This window comes from Meriones unguiculatus, chromosome 1 (genome assembly GCF_030254825.1).
Source record: "Meriones unguiculatus strain TT.TT164.6M chromosome 1, Bangor_MerUng_6.1, whole genome shotgun sequence".
In the NCBI taxonomy this organism is placed as follows: domain Eukaryota; kingdom Metazoa; phylum Chordata; class Mammalia; order Rodentia; family Muridae; genus Meriones; species Meriones unguiculatus.
The window spans coordinates 44,252,249-44,267,470 of NC_083349.1; the positions used below are offsets into that span (position 1 = coordinate 44,252,249).

The window sequence follows — 15,222 nt, forward strand, 5'->3', positions numbered from 1 at the left end:
GAAAGGAGAGAGTCAATTGGATTTGACTAGAAAGGTATCATTTATGGTATTTGCATGAAATGATTTTTTTGTATTGTTGTTAAAAATTAAATGCATACAGATAAAAGGGAAATCATTTCTGCACCATATTGCAAAATAAAATAAGAGATTATATGTTCAAATTTATTATTAAGCATCATTTTAGGACGTTTAAATATGGATATACATTATAGATAATCTCCCTAATTTTCTTCCTAATGAAATTGATCATTTGTAAAAACTGATAATTCAGAGAACTAATCATCATAAAGGTGAATCTACTTCTACTGCAAAGAATCCTATAGGGAGCTGGAGAGATGGCTCAGAGGTTAAGAGCACTGCTTGCTCTACCAGAGGTACTGAGTTCAATTCCCAGCAACCACATGGTGGCTGACAACCATCTGTAATGAGATCTGGTGTCTTCTTCTGACGTGTAGGCAGAACAGTGTATACATAATAAAATAAATAAATCTTTAAAAAAAATCCTATAGACCTCTAATAATTCTTTATTATACCCTTGTGATTAAAAAAGGTAACAAAGTTCATTAGCATCTAAAAATGAACAATATTTTCTAAAATACTATTTCATTATCAAACTTCTGTGCAACAAATCTCCAACTAAGTCTGGAGAATTTGGAACAACTTCAGAAAGAAGTTATTGGCCAGAATCCACATACTAGGTAGCATTTTATTCCAGCAGTTGGGGAAAATCCAATGACAGTCAGGAGCATCACAAATGTCCCAAGGAAAAGACAGTAGAAACATTTTTGCATTCAAGAAGCTAAGCTAATGGGCAGCAGCAAAACACCGATCCTGGTGCTTCTGTTCACAGAAGTGCATTCTACATGTAGTTTTGAACAAACGTGACTACATCATAGACATAATAAAGTGAGTGAAGCCAATAAACAAATATTTTCGCCACAAGAGCAATATCTGTGTCCACTCTTCCTACATAGTGAAATGCGGCTATGAGGCTTAAATATATAGAAGATTTGCTAAATATGCAATAAAAACTCAAAACCAGGAAGACCACATAATCATTTTGTTTGAGCAGCTTCATTCACAACTGTCATTGATAATGTTAGTTCATAAGTTCTAATTAAAGAAAATAATTTTAAATATCAATACATTTCAAAAGTTTCAAACAAATAGAAACATTAAAAAAACATGTTCTTATACCTATATACTGTTTATAAAAATATCAATAAATTTGGCTTATTGAAGTTAAATTTAATAAACATATTATGTATTTCATATCTCAAAACAGAAATAAGAATTGACTTTCAGAGACAATTTAGAAATCTGAAAATTTTAAAAGAGCAATTATAAATTTCTATTTTTAAAAACACTTACATGCCTGCACATTTCTAGTTGGAAGTGTAAGCATTTTCACTTTCTATATACAACTATACAAACTGGCAAATGCATCCTAATAACATATGGTAAACTGGCCTTTAACACAACCACAGAACCATTCCAATGAGCAGAATATACGTAAGAACAAAGAAGAGAGAACAGTGTTCAAATTGTTTTAAAAAAGAGGTGACAAAATATAAATCCTTGTTTTAATGTTTTTATCTATAATTTTTACTAAAATTCTAGACCTTCTACAAATTGGCTAACATGTTTTGTTTATCAAGATGCTTCTGTTGAAAAAGGAATGAATCAAACACCTCCTCCAAAAACCAACATTAGAACATCAGAAGGAACTATTACTTTGGAATACAAATCTGAAATAGTTCAAAATTTAAACACTATTGAAAAGATTCATAGTGAAACATTTCCTATAAACTACATGGTTGTTAAAAATACTACAGCTTTTTCTGAAAAATTAATGTTACTGTATTTCAGTGATCCTAATTTTAAAGTTTTTAGTCATAAAAATATTAATAAAAATTAAGAAATCATAACAAATTATCTGTAAATTTAAAAAAATGTTGTTTTGGAAGGAAATTTCTAACTCTTACATGTCACTAATGCTAACTTAGCAGCTCTATCTACAATTGACTTAAGTCACATGTCCATTCACTTCCCCATACATTCAGAAATCACCTACTAAAAATAACTGTAACAAGCATTTTCACTCATTTCTTCAACTCTGAACAGATGATGCCAATGTTTACCTCACAGAACTTACCAGCATTACAGTGATGCGGGCCGGGAACAGTGAGAGCCTCAGGAGGCAGCGAGCCCACTCTGCTCCCCTCTGGGATTACGCAAGTCAGGGCTCATGGTAACTTCACTGTTGGCCCGTTTTTACTTTTCTTCAGTGTTTAGGACCCGAGTTTGCCCATGACTGTGACCTACCTACTTTCTAGTCTTAGCAGTGATAACATTTAAACAGTTTGCCACTGTTTTTGGCATTAGAGATCTCTAATCCATTTAGAGAGTCATACCCAGTCACAGATGGACATGGTAGCTTCTGGGCCTCAGACATAAAGAGGTATACTACAATGTTTTGCTTCAGGGGAAATAAATATGTGGCTAAAAAAAAGTCTTTAAATGTTTACAATCAGTATTAGTTATATATCAGAAATAGTGGCTTGTCATTAAATTTAAATTTGTATATATAGACCAAAAGTACAGACACCTTGTGAAGCAGCACTCTCTGGTTTTGTTTTGAGATAACACACTGTGTCAAACAGGCATTAAATGATTAGAGTCTGAAGAGGCTTGAGAAAGAAAGGTTAGGAAGCAAAATAAATAAGGAAATAAATAAAACAAGCACTTAGAGGCAAGCAACACATGCAGAACAAGCAAGAGATTAGTGTACATGAAGAGGCAACTTACATGGCTGTTGAGAAGAGAGCTTCTGTGAGTGGACAGACCGTCAGACTTTTGCAGCGTCTCAATCGCCATTTCAATCTGATAATAGATGTCATTAAAAAAAGGGCTCAAGACAAGATAGTAATAAAAGGCTGACCAGAGAATTTCTGATTGATTCTTAAAGTCTAATTCATTCTTCAATGATGGCTAATGAATAGCTATCACTTAATGTGTTTCCCCCCAGCGTTCCCATCCCTCGAGAATGAAATATGATATGCACATTAATAATAAGCTCAATTACAAAAGTAATCCTTTCTGAACACTTTGTAATTATAATCAGTATGGAGACCCAAGGATCGAGAACACTGGCAGATTGTTCTAGTTGTAAGAAGTTATTTTTTTTTTCTTGCCTAGTTCAAAATGTGGGATATTAGCCCCTCTCTAAATAGCCTTACTCCTAAAGCATATTTAACATTTGTTCTATTCTCTCACAAAACAAAAATCAAGAAATTGAATCTGAGTTTAATATGCATTAGTATTTTAATGCAAGTTACAAAAACCCTTCATTATGCCTAAAAGGTAGTAAATTTACACATCCCTCTTTTCCTCTTGCATTAAAATTTAGAAGGGAAAGGTCAGTCAGGTGAGCATTCAGATGTGACTATGGTCTCTACACTGTATTTTAGGGCATGATGATGAAGCAGAAATATTAGAAATAATAGCAGAAAAAGGAGTAGAAGAGAAAATAATTCAAAGGCAACAAAAAGTGGACAAGAACAGAATCAGTTCTATTCAATGTAATCCCACCAAACCACAGGCAATCGCAAAATCATTCTTAAGCAACTGCTTCCAGGAACAAGCCTTCGGTACTCTTGATGACCTCACACATAAGACAGTGATAGTTTATAGCACTACTATATATTCTATTGAGACTAAATAGAATGCATTTAGAAACAGATTTATAGCAAAATACTAGCTAATTAAAATATCATTATTCAATTTGAGAAAATAAATTTCATTATTTTCAACACTATGAAAACATCATCAATTCAGTGTAAGCAGTTACCAATCCATAAAAATGTACAATAATCTATTCTATAGTTAGCTGTCACTGAGATCATAAAACTAGGCAAAGTGGCTTTTAAATCATTCTCCCCATCAGTTGAGATGATAACAGAGTTAACAGTAAACTTGAAAATAATAAGAAGAAAGTGATATTATTCACCTTAAAATAAGTACATTTAAAAATGCACGATGTAAGTTTAAGGAGTGAACGAACTTTTTTCCCCCACCAAAATGATAAACTAATGCTTGGTATTAGATCTCTCTTTTAAATTTATTTTTATTTTTGGTTTATGTGCATTGTTGTTTTGTCTGCATGTCTGTCTATGTGAGAGTCCTAGAGTCACAGACAGTTTTTGAGTTACTATATGGGTGCTGGGAACTTATCCCAGGCCCTCTGGAAAAGCAGTCTGTGATCCTAAACTGCTGAGCCATCTCTTCAGCCTTGGTGTTAAATCTCCTAAGAGGTATCAAGAAGTGCTCTTGTTTTCAAAAGGAAAAGACAGTACATAAGACAACTGAAAACATTCATGTGATTATAAAGCATTTCTAAGAAAAATTTGCTCAAAATTATACTTTGTTCAAATGCCTACAATTTCTTTAACGTTTGAGAGTGGAAATTTAGATGAGAGATTGCATTTTTATAAATAAATATAAAATGAGCCATACCTTGTGATTTTATAAATTTAAATGTAAGATAAAAATTACCAGAATTATAACAGCCGAATCACATTCAGGAATAAATCCTCACTAAGAGTTTGTGAGGGAGCAGCTTTAAGTCAGTTCAGCAAGCAACTGGTTTCCTTAGTTTCTGTGTTGTAGAAGCTGCTACTACGGTGGCGCCTGATTCCCAGCTGATGCTCTACAAGGCCAGGTTGTCAGGAAATGAACCTCTCTACTCGGGCTACTTTCTGGTTTTATTTTATTTTTTTGCATGTTAAAGATTGCTCACAGCCCTTCTACTGAGCCACATACAGTCCTCTAAAGCCAGTAGAGAAGCCAGAAGAAAGGAGCTCTGGGAAAGGTAGCAAAATTAGGCAAGACAAACCAGGTCCAACTGCATCCACCAGGACAGGTATACTGACTGTCTAAAAGGTGTTGGTCCTTCATAATTTATCCCTACTAGATAATTTCTAAGCTATGATCAAAACTGTGAACCCTGTACTCACATAACATATATTTAAGTAGAGTTATAAACCTTTAGATTTTCTCCTTGTTTACATTTCCCCAAATTTGAAATTCATACTAAAAGAGAAGTATTCCCTTGTGAAAAACACAAAGACAATGTATGCTAGGGAGCAAGAATTGAAGTAAATTAGGAAGCAAAACAGCACAGTGTGTGCTCTAAATCGGGAAAGAAAAATGAATGTAGCAAGTTCGGGATAGAAGATCAGATGGTTACTGTAATGGACAGTCTTGACTGTACCAGAAGCACCTTTAGGGGTGGCTGTGAGGCTTAACAGAGAACAGCTAAGAGGAAAGACACTAATGTGACGGGTGTTCCATAGGTTGGGAGTCCAAGTAGAACAAAGAGAGAAAAATAGAGAATGCTTCCACCGACACTCTCTTTCTTGCCTTTTCCTGTTCGCACTAAGGTGGACTGCTCAAGCATGCTCTCAACCACACGATCGAATGCCAGCACTCACACAGAAAGCCTAGCATGTAACTCTAGTGATGTCAGGAGTTGAAACAGGAGGATTGCTGGGTTTGCTGGTCACTGGGCTAGCTGCAGGTTCAACAAGAAACAGTTTCAAAGGAATAAAGCTGAGAATGATAGAGCAGGACAATTGTGACATACTCTGTTCTCTGTGGGAACAAAAGGTACCCACACTTGGAAACACAGATATGCATATACTATACACATAAACCAACACAAACACACAACAACAAAAAAACTGAAACACAAAAATAAATTAAAAGAAGCTACTTACATCTGGAAGATAAGAGTACCTTGAGGGCATGTGAGGAATGAACCACACCATACCCATTCTAAGGGGCAAGAGAAGGAAAGTTTCAACTCATTTCAAAGACTTGAGAAGACAACTCCAATGCCCCTTGCTCCACAGGACTGCCTAGGAAAGAATTTCAGTTTGTATTAAGCCACCCAGGCATTCTGAAGCTACTGGAGCCATAGTGCAAGAGACCCAAGCTGGTATCAGATCTCGATGCTGTCCACATGATGCTTAGTTCTACAGACACGTAGAATGTTAACAGTTCCAAGGTCATGGAGCATTCCACCCAGATTTCAACGGTAGGCTTGGAAATCCAGACCAGTGTGTGTCAGGGTCAGAATCCCTGCAGGTAGCTTGTGAGAGGGCAAACTTTGTGAAGCAGTGAGAGTGAAAAGATGAAATGGAGAACCCCTGAGAGTACGATATTCTAGGAAGATGGAATGTCTGCGGAGGAGAGCTTTAGTCAATGAGTAGAGTCAACTAAAAAGAAAAGGTACTGACAAGTAGCAAGGTTGTAGGGTCAGGGATTCCCAAGTACTTTGGAGCATACATCAACATGTCAGAGATGGCAGACATGGAGGTACAGGACCTCATGCCTGCCATGCTGGGTTTCAGATTTGGTTTGGTCCTCTCCCTCTTCTGTGCTCTAATTCTTTGTACAGCTGTATACAGGTAGCAGTACACATGTTAACTTCAGAGCTGACTCTCAGCAAAGACTTTGCCTTCAGCCTCAGACTTTAGACATCTGAACAATCTTGAAACTATTGACTTTAGAGACTTTTTGTGGAAGAGATTAAAAGCATTTCACAGTATGGGTAGTCATGAACTTTTGGGACAGGGGCAGAATGTAATAATTTGAATATGAAATGTCCCCAGAAATTCATGTGTTGAATTCTTGGACCCATTTTGAAAAGCCATGGAAATGTAAGGCAGTAATTGTAAAAAATGAAGGGAACTGTGTGGGTTCTTAAAGGTGCTGAGTGGTTCTTGATTGCCTATTTTCTCTGCTTCCTGGCCACCACAAGGTAATTTACTCAGCCATAAGCTCCTAGCACATGGGACCAGCCAATCATGGCTCAAACTGTGAGTTATAATAAATTCTCCCTTGTTCTCTTCCTCCTCTCCTTTCAGGTGTTTGTCACAGCAACAAAAATTTGATTTACATACTCATAAATGTAGTAAAAACGACCATGTGGCAATAAGTACACCTACACTTGGTTCTTTTGGCTCAAGAAAAAAATTGATGCACGAACTTTGTAAGGCAGAAAACATTTAAAAATATATCAAATATGCAAATATAGTAGACTAGAACAGTAAGAAAATATTCTGTATTTTCTAAGGAATTGGGATTTGAATATCTGAAGAAGCATGGAGATAAAGTATTTTCCACCCAGGAGGGAGAGTAATGAATTCAGCACTGATCCTACAAACACTCAGCAACTCCTCAAGGAAGAACTTGGTGTGGACACGGTCTTTATTATCTAATGAGAAAGAAAGCTAGAATAGCAAATACACAGTTCAAAGCTCAGGCTGAAAACATTCTCATGAGCAAAACATGCTGCCTTCCCAGAGTTGTGAATACGGTGGCAGGCCCCAAGGCTGCAGAGCCACACTATGGTACCCACAGCAACGACAATGACATCGATAGCTCAAAAGGGACTTCAGGAAAAGACCCACCTAGGTCCTGAATGAAAGAGGACCAGAGTGGAAAGAAGAGGGTCCAATGATGCTTGGATGTTAAACTGCATTTTTATTTTTTCGCTCATACTCAAAAAGAAGATTAATGTCTTTTCTAAAAGAGTGCACAGTGTCAATGAAATGGAAGTAACATTTCACTGTTATTATTCTCTACTATAATTATTACACTCACTGCCTTCTAAAAAGGAGAATGGCTCTAATGGGGTGGCTTCTTTGCTGAGCTGCCACCATACCTTAGTGCTCTACTAAGTGGTTGAAAGGCTAGAGGAGATCAGAACCCTCTGAGAAGATGGAGGGTCATTTGCAGAATGCATAGATAGACAAGATAGGGTGCTACACAGAGGCTTTCTGTGACTATGTTTTAGAAGGTATGTTAAGTGTTCAAATTCTTCTGTAAGTCTTCAGTAAAATGGGGCTGAAGAGCTGTTAGAGCACCACCTGCTCTGCACAACAGCTAAGGTCAGTTCCTGGCGCCTGTGCCAGGCATCTCATGATCATCCATGACTCTACTTCCTAGGGGTTTGACGCCCTCTTCTGACATGGATGGGCACCAGGCACACACACGGTACACCGATATATGCAAGCAAAACACACAATCGCATAGAATGAAATAAGTAACTCTAAAAACCAGAGTCGGGAAAATCTACCCAGATGCTTCTGGTCTGAGTAACTGAGAGGCTAGAACACAGTGCTCATTTGGAGCAATCATAATGCCAAGGAAGTAAGTATCTATGACAGTAAAGATGAAGAAATGGTAAATTTTATATAATTCACACAGAACAAAAAAAAGGAAATCTCTCTGACGTGTTTTTATACACATTCATGTACATAAATAATTGAATAATTATATCTTATCTATGATTAGATAAGCTTCTGGTAATGCCTATACAGGACCATCTAGATCAGGTTAGCACTGGCAATGCCTATAGGGAATTATCTAGATCAGGTTATAGCCCCTGGGCATGTCTTTGAGAGTTTATCAGATAATGGAGGTTAGATGACCCTCTGTAGCCCAGAGAGTACCCCCACGGATGGAGATAATGTAATGAATAAAAATGAGAAGGTTCACTCACTCACCTGAACTTTCACCTACTGTTCTTTCACATGAGTGCTCCTCTCCCTTTGCTTCCTCACAATGGGCACAGTGTGCTCAGTTACCTCAAGCTCCTGCCACTATAACTTTCCTGACAGGACAGATAGGGAGTCAAAATAAAGCCTTCCTTTCTCCTTTAAGCTACTTGTGAGCTCTCAAATGCTCCAAGTAGAGCTTTATGTGTCATTCTAATGGGAGCTGAAAGTTAAGAATGCTTGAAAGAGAAAGGTGGGCTGGAGAGATGGCTCAGCAGTTAAGAGCACTGGCTACTCTTTGAGAGCATCTGGGCTCAATTCCCAGCACCCACACAGCAGCTCAAAACTGTTTGTAACTCCAGTTTCTGGGGAACTGAAACCCTCATACAGATATATATGCACACAAAACACCAATGAACATAAAATACAAGTAAATAAAGTTAAAAAGAATGTGAGGGGGAGGTTAATGAGAGCCCTAAATCTTTAGTTATCAGAGGGGAAGAAGGACTCTATTGGTAACTAGATTAGAGGCCATTAAAGCTACATGACAAAAAAGAATCACTTTATTCTGCTTCGCTACAGAAAACTCAAGCAGGGCTAAATTGAAAAATTAATGGCTAGTGCGTTTTGTGTAAGAAATTTTAAGGCAGGATAGCATTCATTTCGGAGCATGGTGATTATTCACCATAATTACCTATGTTGACAGTGAGAAAGAGCCACATAGGTTTGGAGAGATGGCTTAGAATTCAAGAGTGTACCCTGCTCATGTAGAGAATCTGAATTCAGATCTCAGAGCCCATATCCGACAGCTCACTTCACAAGTAAGTGTAGCTCCAGGACGCAGACCACTTACATACACATAGCCAAAAGTAATACACATCTTTATAAAAGCAACAAGAGGGAATATGTATATATATACATACATACATATATAATATTTAATGTGCAGTTGCGGTTTGTCATGAAAGAGCTCAAACAAAATTGTAGCCAAGGCATGTGTTAGGAGAAAAAGAAGAAAACATATGGATCAGAAATATATATAAGTTAGGTATGTTCTGGTAATAGTTTAAATTTAGATGATGGACTAAACCAAAGCATTTTCTATATTGGGTGTCCTGTAATTACTCTGTGAAATTAATGTCACCCCATCTATAGGGATGATATAACCAGTGTATAAAACTATCCACTGGAGAGGCCAGGGGCTAGATCTTCCCTTTAGGGCTCTGCTGCGTTAGCAGGAAGAGATGGGGTTTAAGAGCAAGCTTATATGCAACTGGTCCTAGCCTTTTCTAGTTGAATCTGAGCACTAAAAACATCTTCACTAGAATTGAGGGAGCCAGAGAGGTCAAGGGCACCACAAGAAAACCTATAGAGTCAACTAACCTGGGCCCATAGGACTCATAGAGACTGAACTGCCAACCAGAGAGCATGCATGCAGCCGTCTTAGGCGCTCTGCACGTATGTAACACTTGTGGAGCTTGGTCATCATGTGGGACTCCTAAAGCGAAGCAGAGGCTGTCTCTGACTCTGTTGCCTGCCTTTGGATCATTACTGCAACATGATATGCCAATGCTGGGGGATATCTATGGCAGGCTGCCCCCTTTCTGAGAAGGAGAGGAGGGTCAATGGGGGTGTGAAAGACTGGGAGGAGAAGAGGGAGAGGAAGGTGCGATTAGGATGTAAAGTAAATAAATAATAAAAATACAATTAGACAGCTATTGGTTACCTACAAGATTCTCGAGTCTTTGCAATATCAAAAGTCAGAATTTATGCAAAAATACAAGAATATTTATGAAATGCATACATATGAACATCCGAAAAACATTAAAGAAAATATATCTGCCATAAAGGGGAAGATAGTCAGGTCCTTTCCTGGGTGTTTGCCTTCCCCAATTCATGTGCCTTACAGATTAAAAAACAACAACAACAAAAGAAAATGAATAATCTCAATAAAATGCACACATTTCTTTTCAGACAAAACTGTAAAATCCAACTTAAGAATAAATACTAAATTTGGATATGACTACTACAAATGGTGAAGTTGGATTAATAGTGAAAACAGATCTCAGAAAAAAAAAAGTCAGTTCTCCATTGCTTTACTGTGAATTCCAGTTCATGTTTAAAAAATAGACAACCCAGTCCTGATGAGACCTGATAGGCTAGGGTCAAAAAACAAAAACAAACAAACAAACAAACAAAAAAAAAACCCAAAAGCAAACAAGAAGGAGAAGAACCAAGCAAATAAATACATTTGTCAGAATAAAAAAAAAGAAAAACAACCTGAACATCTTCACTATTGTACGTAGTCTATATAATCACTGTGAAAGCAGTAATTACTATAATTTGTTAGACCTACAAATTCTGGGTCTCTTGCCTATAGTCACTAAGTCCGAGCTCTGGAAATGAGGTGCAGTGATGCTCCCTAGAGAATATCCTCACATTAGAGGAACACTGCACCAAAATGCAATCAAAGGTTGTTCTCCCCGTTGCAAGAGTCAGACTATTGCTATTGCTGAAGCAGCATAAGCAGGCCAGTGCACTATAAAAAGACAGGCTTTGAAGTCTTAGTATTATTTGTTTTGTGATTTTTTAAAGCAACTTTTAACTTTTAATTAGCAAAATTACTACAAAACAATCATGATTTTTATGACTCAAAATTAATCAAATAAAAATTTTTTAAATTTAACATTCTAGTTAAACAATATAATGAGAGATAGGATAAAACTAACTGAAACACTTTCAAAAATATAGTCTGGGGTATTAATTATGGATATGCACTCCTGTCTTAGAGGACAAGCCTTCAGTGATGGAGCTAGTTCCATTGACATAGTCTGTGGAAACACAGCATCAGTCATTAAAATGACTGTTGAAGAGCGCAGCGAAAGAAAATAATTGAGAAGCTGGTAGGATTGTTCAGTGATAGAGAGCATAGTTTATCATGCACACGTATGTTAGTTAGTTCAGTTCCCAGAAAGCGCCATGTGCACGCGCACACGTGCACACACACACACACACACACACACACACACACACACTGTGTATCCATGAAATGCTATAAATATGGAATAAGAGGCTAATTTAAACTCAAATACATGAATACAAACACAAAACATTCACTGTCAACTCAAAATCTGGGATATGAATAGTTTTGACTTTTAAATTTATACCTCGTTTTCATTATTTTCATTCTCAAAATTCCAACAGTGTAATTGAGGAGCGATCAAGTTTAATTTCAATCTTAATACCTCAGAGACAATCACTTCTTAGCTGTAAACTATAACTTGCTCCCGCTATATTTTCCAACACTGCTTACACTTACAACAAATGAAGCCAGTGTTTGAAGCAACTTCACGAAATCTCTTAAAATGGCTTCATCCGAGTCTCTGCAATCTCAGATAGTTGTGTCATCTCAGATTCTGATTTCTAATTTCCCTTTCATTTTTGTACATTCTTGCCATCTCTTCCTTAATTGCATCTTCCTGTATCTCTGAAAGCACATCAAAAACTAAACCTTGCTATGTGTGGTAGCACATGTGTACAAACTTTGCCTTCAAAGTTCTAAGGTCAGAAAATGAATAGTTTGAGGCCACCCTGACTGCACAAAAGTATTTATCCCCAAATCCCAAGAGTGAAGAGGCCTTATCTTTCTTTCTTATACATCAAAAAGAAAACTCAGGAAGCTTATGCAAGAAAACAGCAACAACAACTTATAAATGAACGTGAACAGTCGTTTTTAACAATCTGGGTATGTTACAAACATACCCATGAAAGTTCCTGCAATTACAGCTACGCCTCAGCTGCGTATGTGAAATACAACACAATAAAGATGCTACTTCTTTGGATGGTAAACACAATGTAGATGTGCACACAGCAAAGGCAGTCACACTCCATGTTGTGGGAACTGAATACACAAACCTGGCACATGAGGAAATCCCACTCACGGGAGAACGGCTAAGCACACACATGCAAGTGCTGCATTTCCCCACCACACTGAGGAGAAGTATTAAAATTTTATGGGACTAACGCTGACTTAGATATTATAGAAGACAGTATGTTTTAAATATCACCAATATACTTCATTATTTAGCTATATACCAAATTTTTATGAATGAAACATTAAGTTTGTGATTTTTTGCATCAAAGTTTATAGTAGTTTTAACTAGTAAACTTGAAGTTTATAAATCTAAGGAAGTTCAAGCCAAAAACAATACAGCTGGCCAGGAGGGACACAATGTACTTTCCTATTTTTCAGATTTAATTAATCTTTCTAATTCAGAACTTCTATGAAATAAAATGCAGCTATTTCTAGAACATTATAATATACTTACATTTTTGAAATGCTGCTCTAATATGAAATAAACTAGTTATTACCGTAACTTCTTTATAAATTCAGGAAAATCCTGTCTGCACAGAAGACTGGAGGCCCATCAGGGTTTTTTTGTCTTAACCTTCTGGTTTATCAGTATTTCTAGGAGTGGAATGTTCTAAGCCTTAAATGCAAAATTACTGCCTTTGGCTCTTATCTGCCTGAGGCTAGAGCTACTGCAACTGACTGACAGCTGGATGGAATAAGGATGAAGGGATAAAGACTACAGGGCAGTCCAAGCCCCATTTTTTTGAGTACTTTAAAAACGAGGTCCTTGAACCTTCAATCAATTTATGATTTTGTGCTGGAAGCAGAAGATTCCTGCCATTCTGTTTGCAAGTTTCACTTAATGGCTCAGTTTGGTTTTAGCAATAGAGAGAAATGCTAAGATCATACATGCTTCTGCTCAAATACATATTGGTTCCTTAAATACTTGAGCTAGTTTTCTCTAAATTATGTAAATTAAGCTAAAATTTATTCACATAGTAATAGATAGCCGCTGAAGTTTCCTCCAAAATGTTAAGGTATATTATATATTACATTAGTTAGTAAAGATATATAATATTACATTCAACATATTTCTTTGTGCTTTTTGGCAGGATCTAATTTTGCCAAAAGCTTTTAAATAAATACACACATATATAAATGTTACATGTAGAACCTAAAATTAATTTTATATCACAGTCTTAAAGTGCCTAATGTATACTATCTAGTTAAGAAGAACAAAGCAATAACTAATTATAAAATACAAATATTATTTAACAGAGGAATGATGACAGTTTTTAAAGCATATTGCTATTCACTGTCTAGAATAGTATAAGCTATAATATGTTGTTATAAGTGCAAAAATATCACTGCATTCACAAGTTTTTGTTCTGCAAATGAAAATTATTTCGTTTTCAAAATTCACAATTCTAAAAATGAAGATGCTACCTAAAAATGAAAAAGGACAATTTCAAATAAAATGAAGGGAAGATGGTAGCAGACAGAGGGAAGACATGAGGTAAGTCCAGACTTGTGACAATAACCAACCTCCAAACCTGGAGGGCTATAAAATAGCAACAACAGGTTACTAATTTCAACTGAATAAAGTCCAAGACATTTATAATACAACTTAGCTGAACTTCAACAAAACTGCTAACACTTTTTAAAATCCTTAGTATTCAGCAGAAACCGTCTTTCATGTATGTATTTATATAAGAATATATGTCTATGTAGAGAAATATACATATATAATCTATAAAGACAGGGGCTCTTATTGACCACATGACACAGTAAGTTAAAAAAAAAGTGGTGTTTCCATGATATAGAAGTACTGAGAGTTTGTACCGTAATATATTCATAATATAAAATTCATTACCATTATCACAGGCCAAATACGAACTATTAAATCATCCTAATAAAGCCTTTCCCATTTAAAGTTATAAAGCTAAAGTAAATTATACTTGAAATAGAAATTCCCCTAATAATCCAGAGATGACTATAATAGAGCAAAGATGGTTTCAATAAACATGTTTTAGGTTAGGCAGCAAAGCATTACAGGAGATGACCTTTGATTTTTCTCCATAGTGGATTTTAATCATCAACCTTCTTCATTAGGACGGCCATGTTATTTTCACATTTAACTTTTCTTAGGACATGCTGTTATTCCTAATAATTTTAAATGAGAATATTTCTGTACAGACAAGTGGATTGTGTAAGAACATCATCAACGAAGTTATTCTGAGGACCAAGGTATGAAAGTGCTAGACAGGAAATGAATCACAGTGCTCAGCTGGTCTTTCCAAGCGTCTTAACTGGTTTCCTATCAACTGAGTGGAGTGAACTGCACTTGCTTCTCTGCTCTTCAGCAATGGTCTAGTTGACTATGGTTGTCCCTGTTGTCCTTGAATGTTCACTAGGGACAGATGTGCCTTATACAAAATATGGCACGAGTTATACATAACATATCAGAAAGCTCTTATGTACTTTCTTTAAAAAATAAAGGTGTGTGTGTGTGTGTGTGTGTCCCAACATGTGGAGGTCAAAGGGCAACTTTTGAGAGCTCATGTTCCTTTTCCCCATGTGAGTCCTAAGGACTGAATGCAGGTTATCAGGTTTGGTGGGATGTATTTCTACCCACTAAGCTACCTCGCATGCCAGACTGCTTATATCATCTTTTTTACAGTACCTAAAACAACATCAATATGTTACAAAAATATTTTAATACTACACTATTTTGGGGAGAATGGCAAGCGAAAAGTATGTACATGTTCACCATAATGTTTTTCTTAAGTATTTCCTGTAAGGTGA

The 15,222-nt window shown here is 36.4% G+C and overlaps 1 protein-coding gene across 5 annotated transcripts in view; it reads right to left on the minus strand.

Annotated features, from left to right (window-relative positions):
- The window catches only part of Rfx3 (regulatory factor X3), a 276,587-nt gene that overhangs the window by 76,703 nt on the left and 184,662 nt on the right, over positions 1-15,222 (minus strand). For 4 of the 5 annotated variants that reach the window (XM_060388037.1, XM_060388031.1, XM_060388024.1 and 1 more), the window contains one exon: positions 2,809-2,883. The exons of the other annotated variant lie outside the window; for it this stretch is intronic. In XM_060388037.1, coding sequence (XP_060244020.1) covers positions 2,809-2,883 — 75 coding nt within the window. The remainder of the gene's footprint in view (positions 1-2,808; positions 2,884-15,222) is intronic. 5 annotated transcript variants of the gene reach the window in all.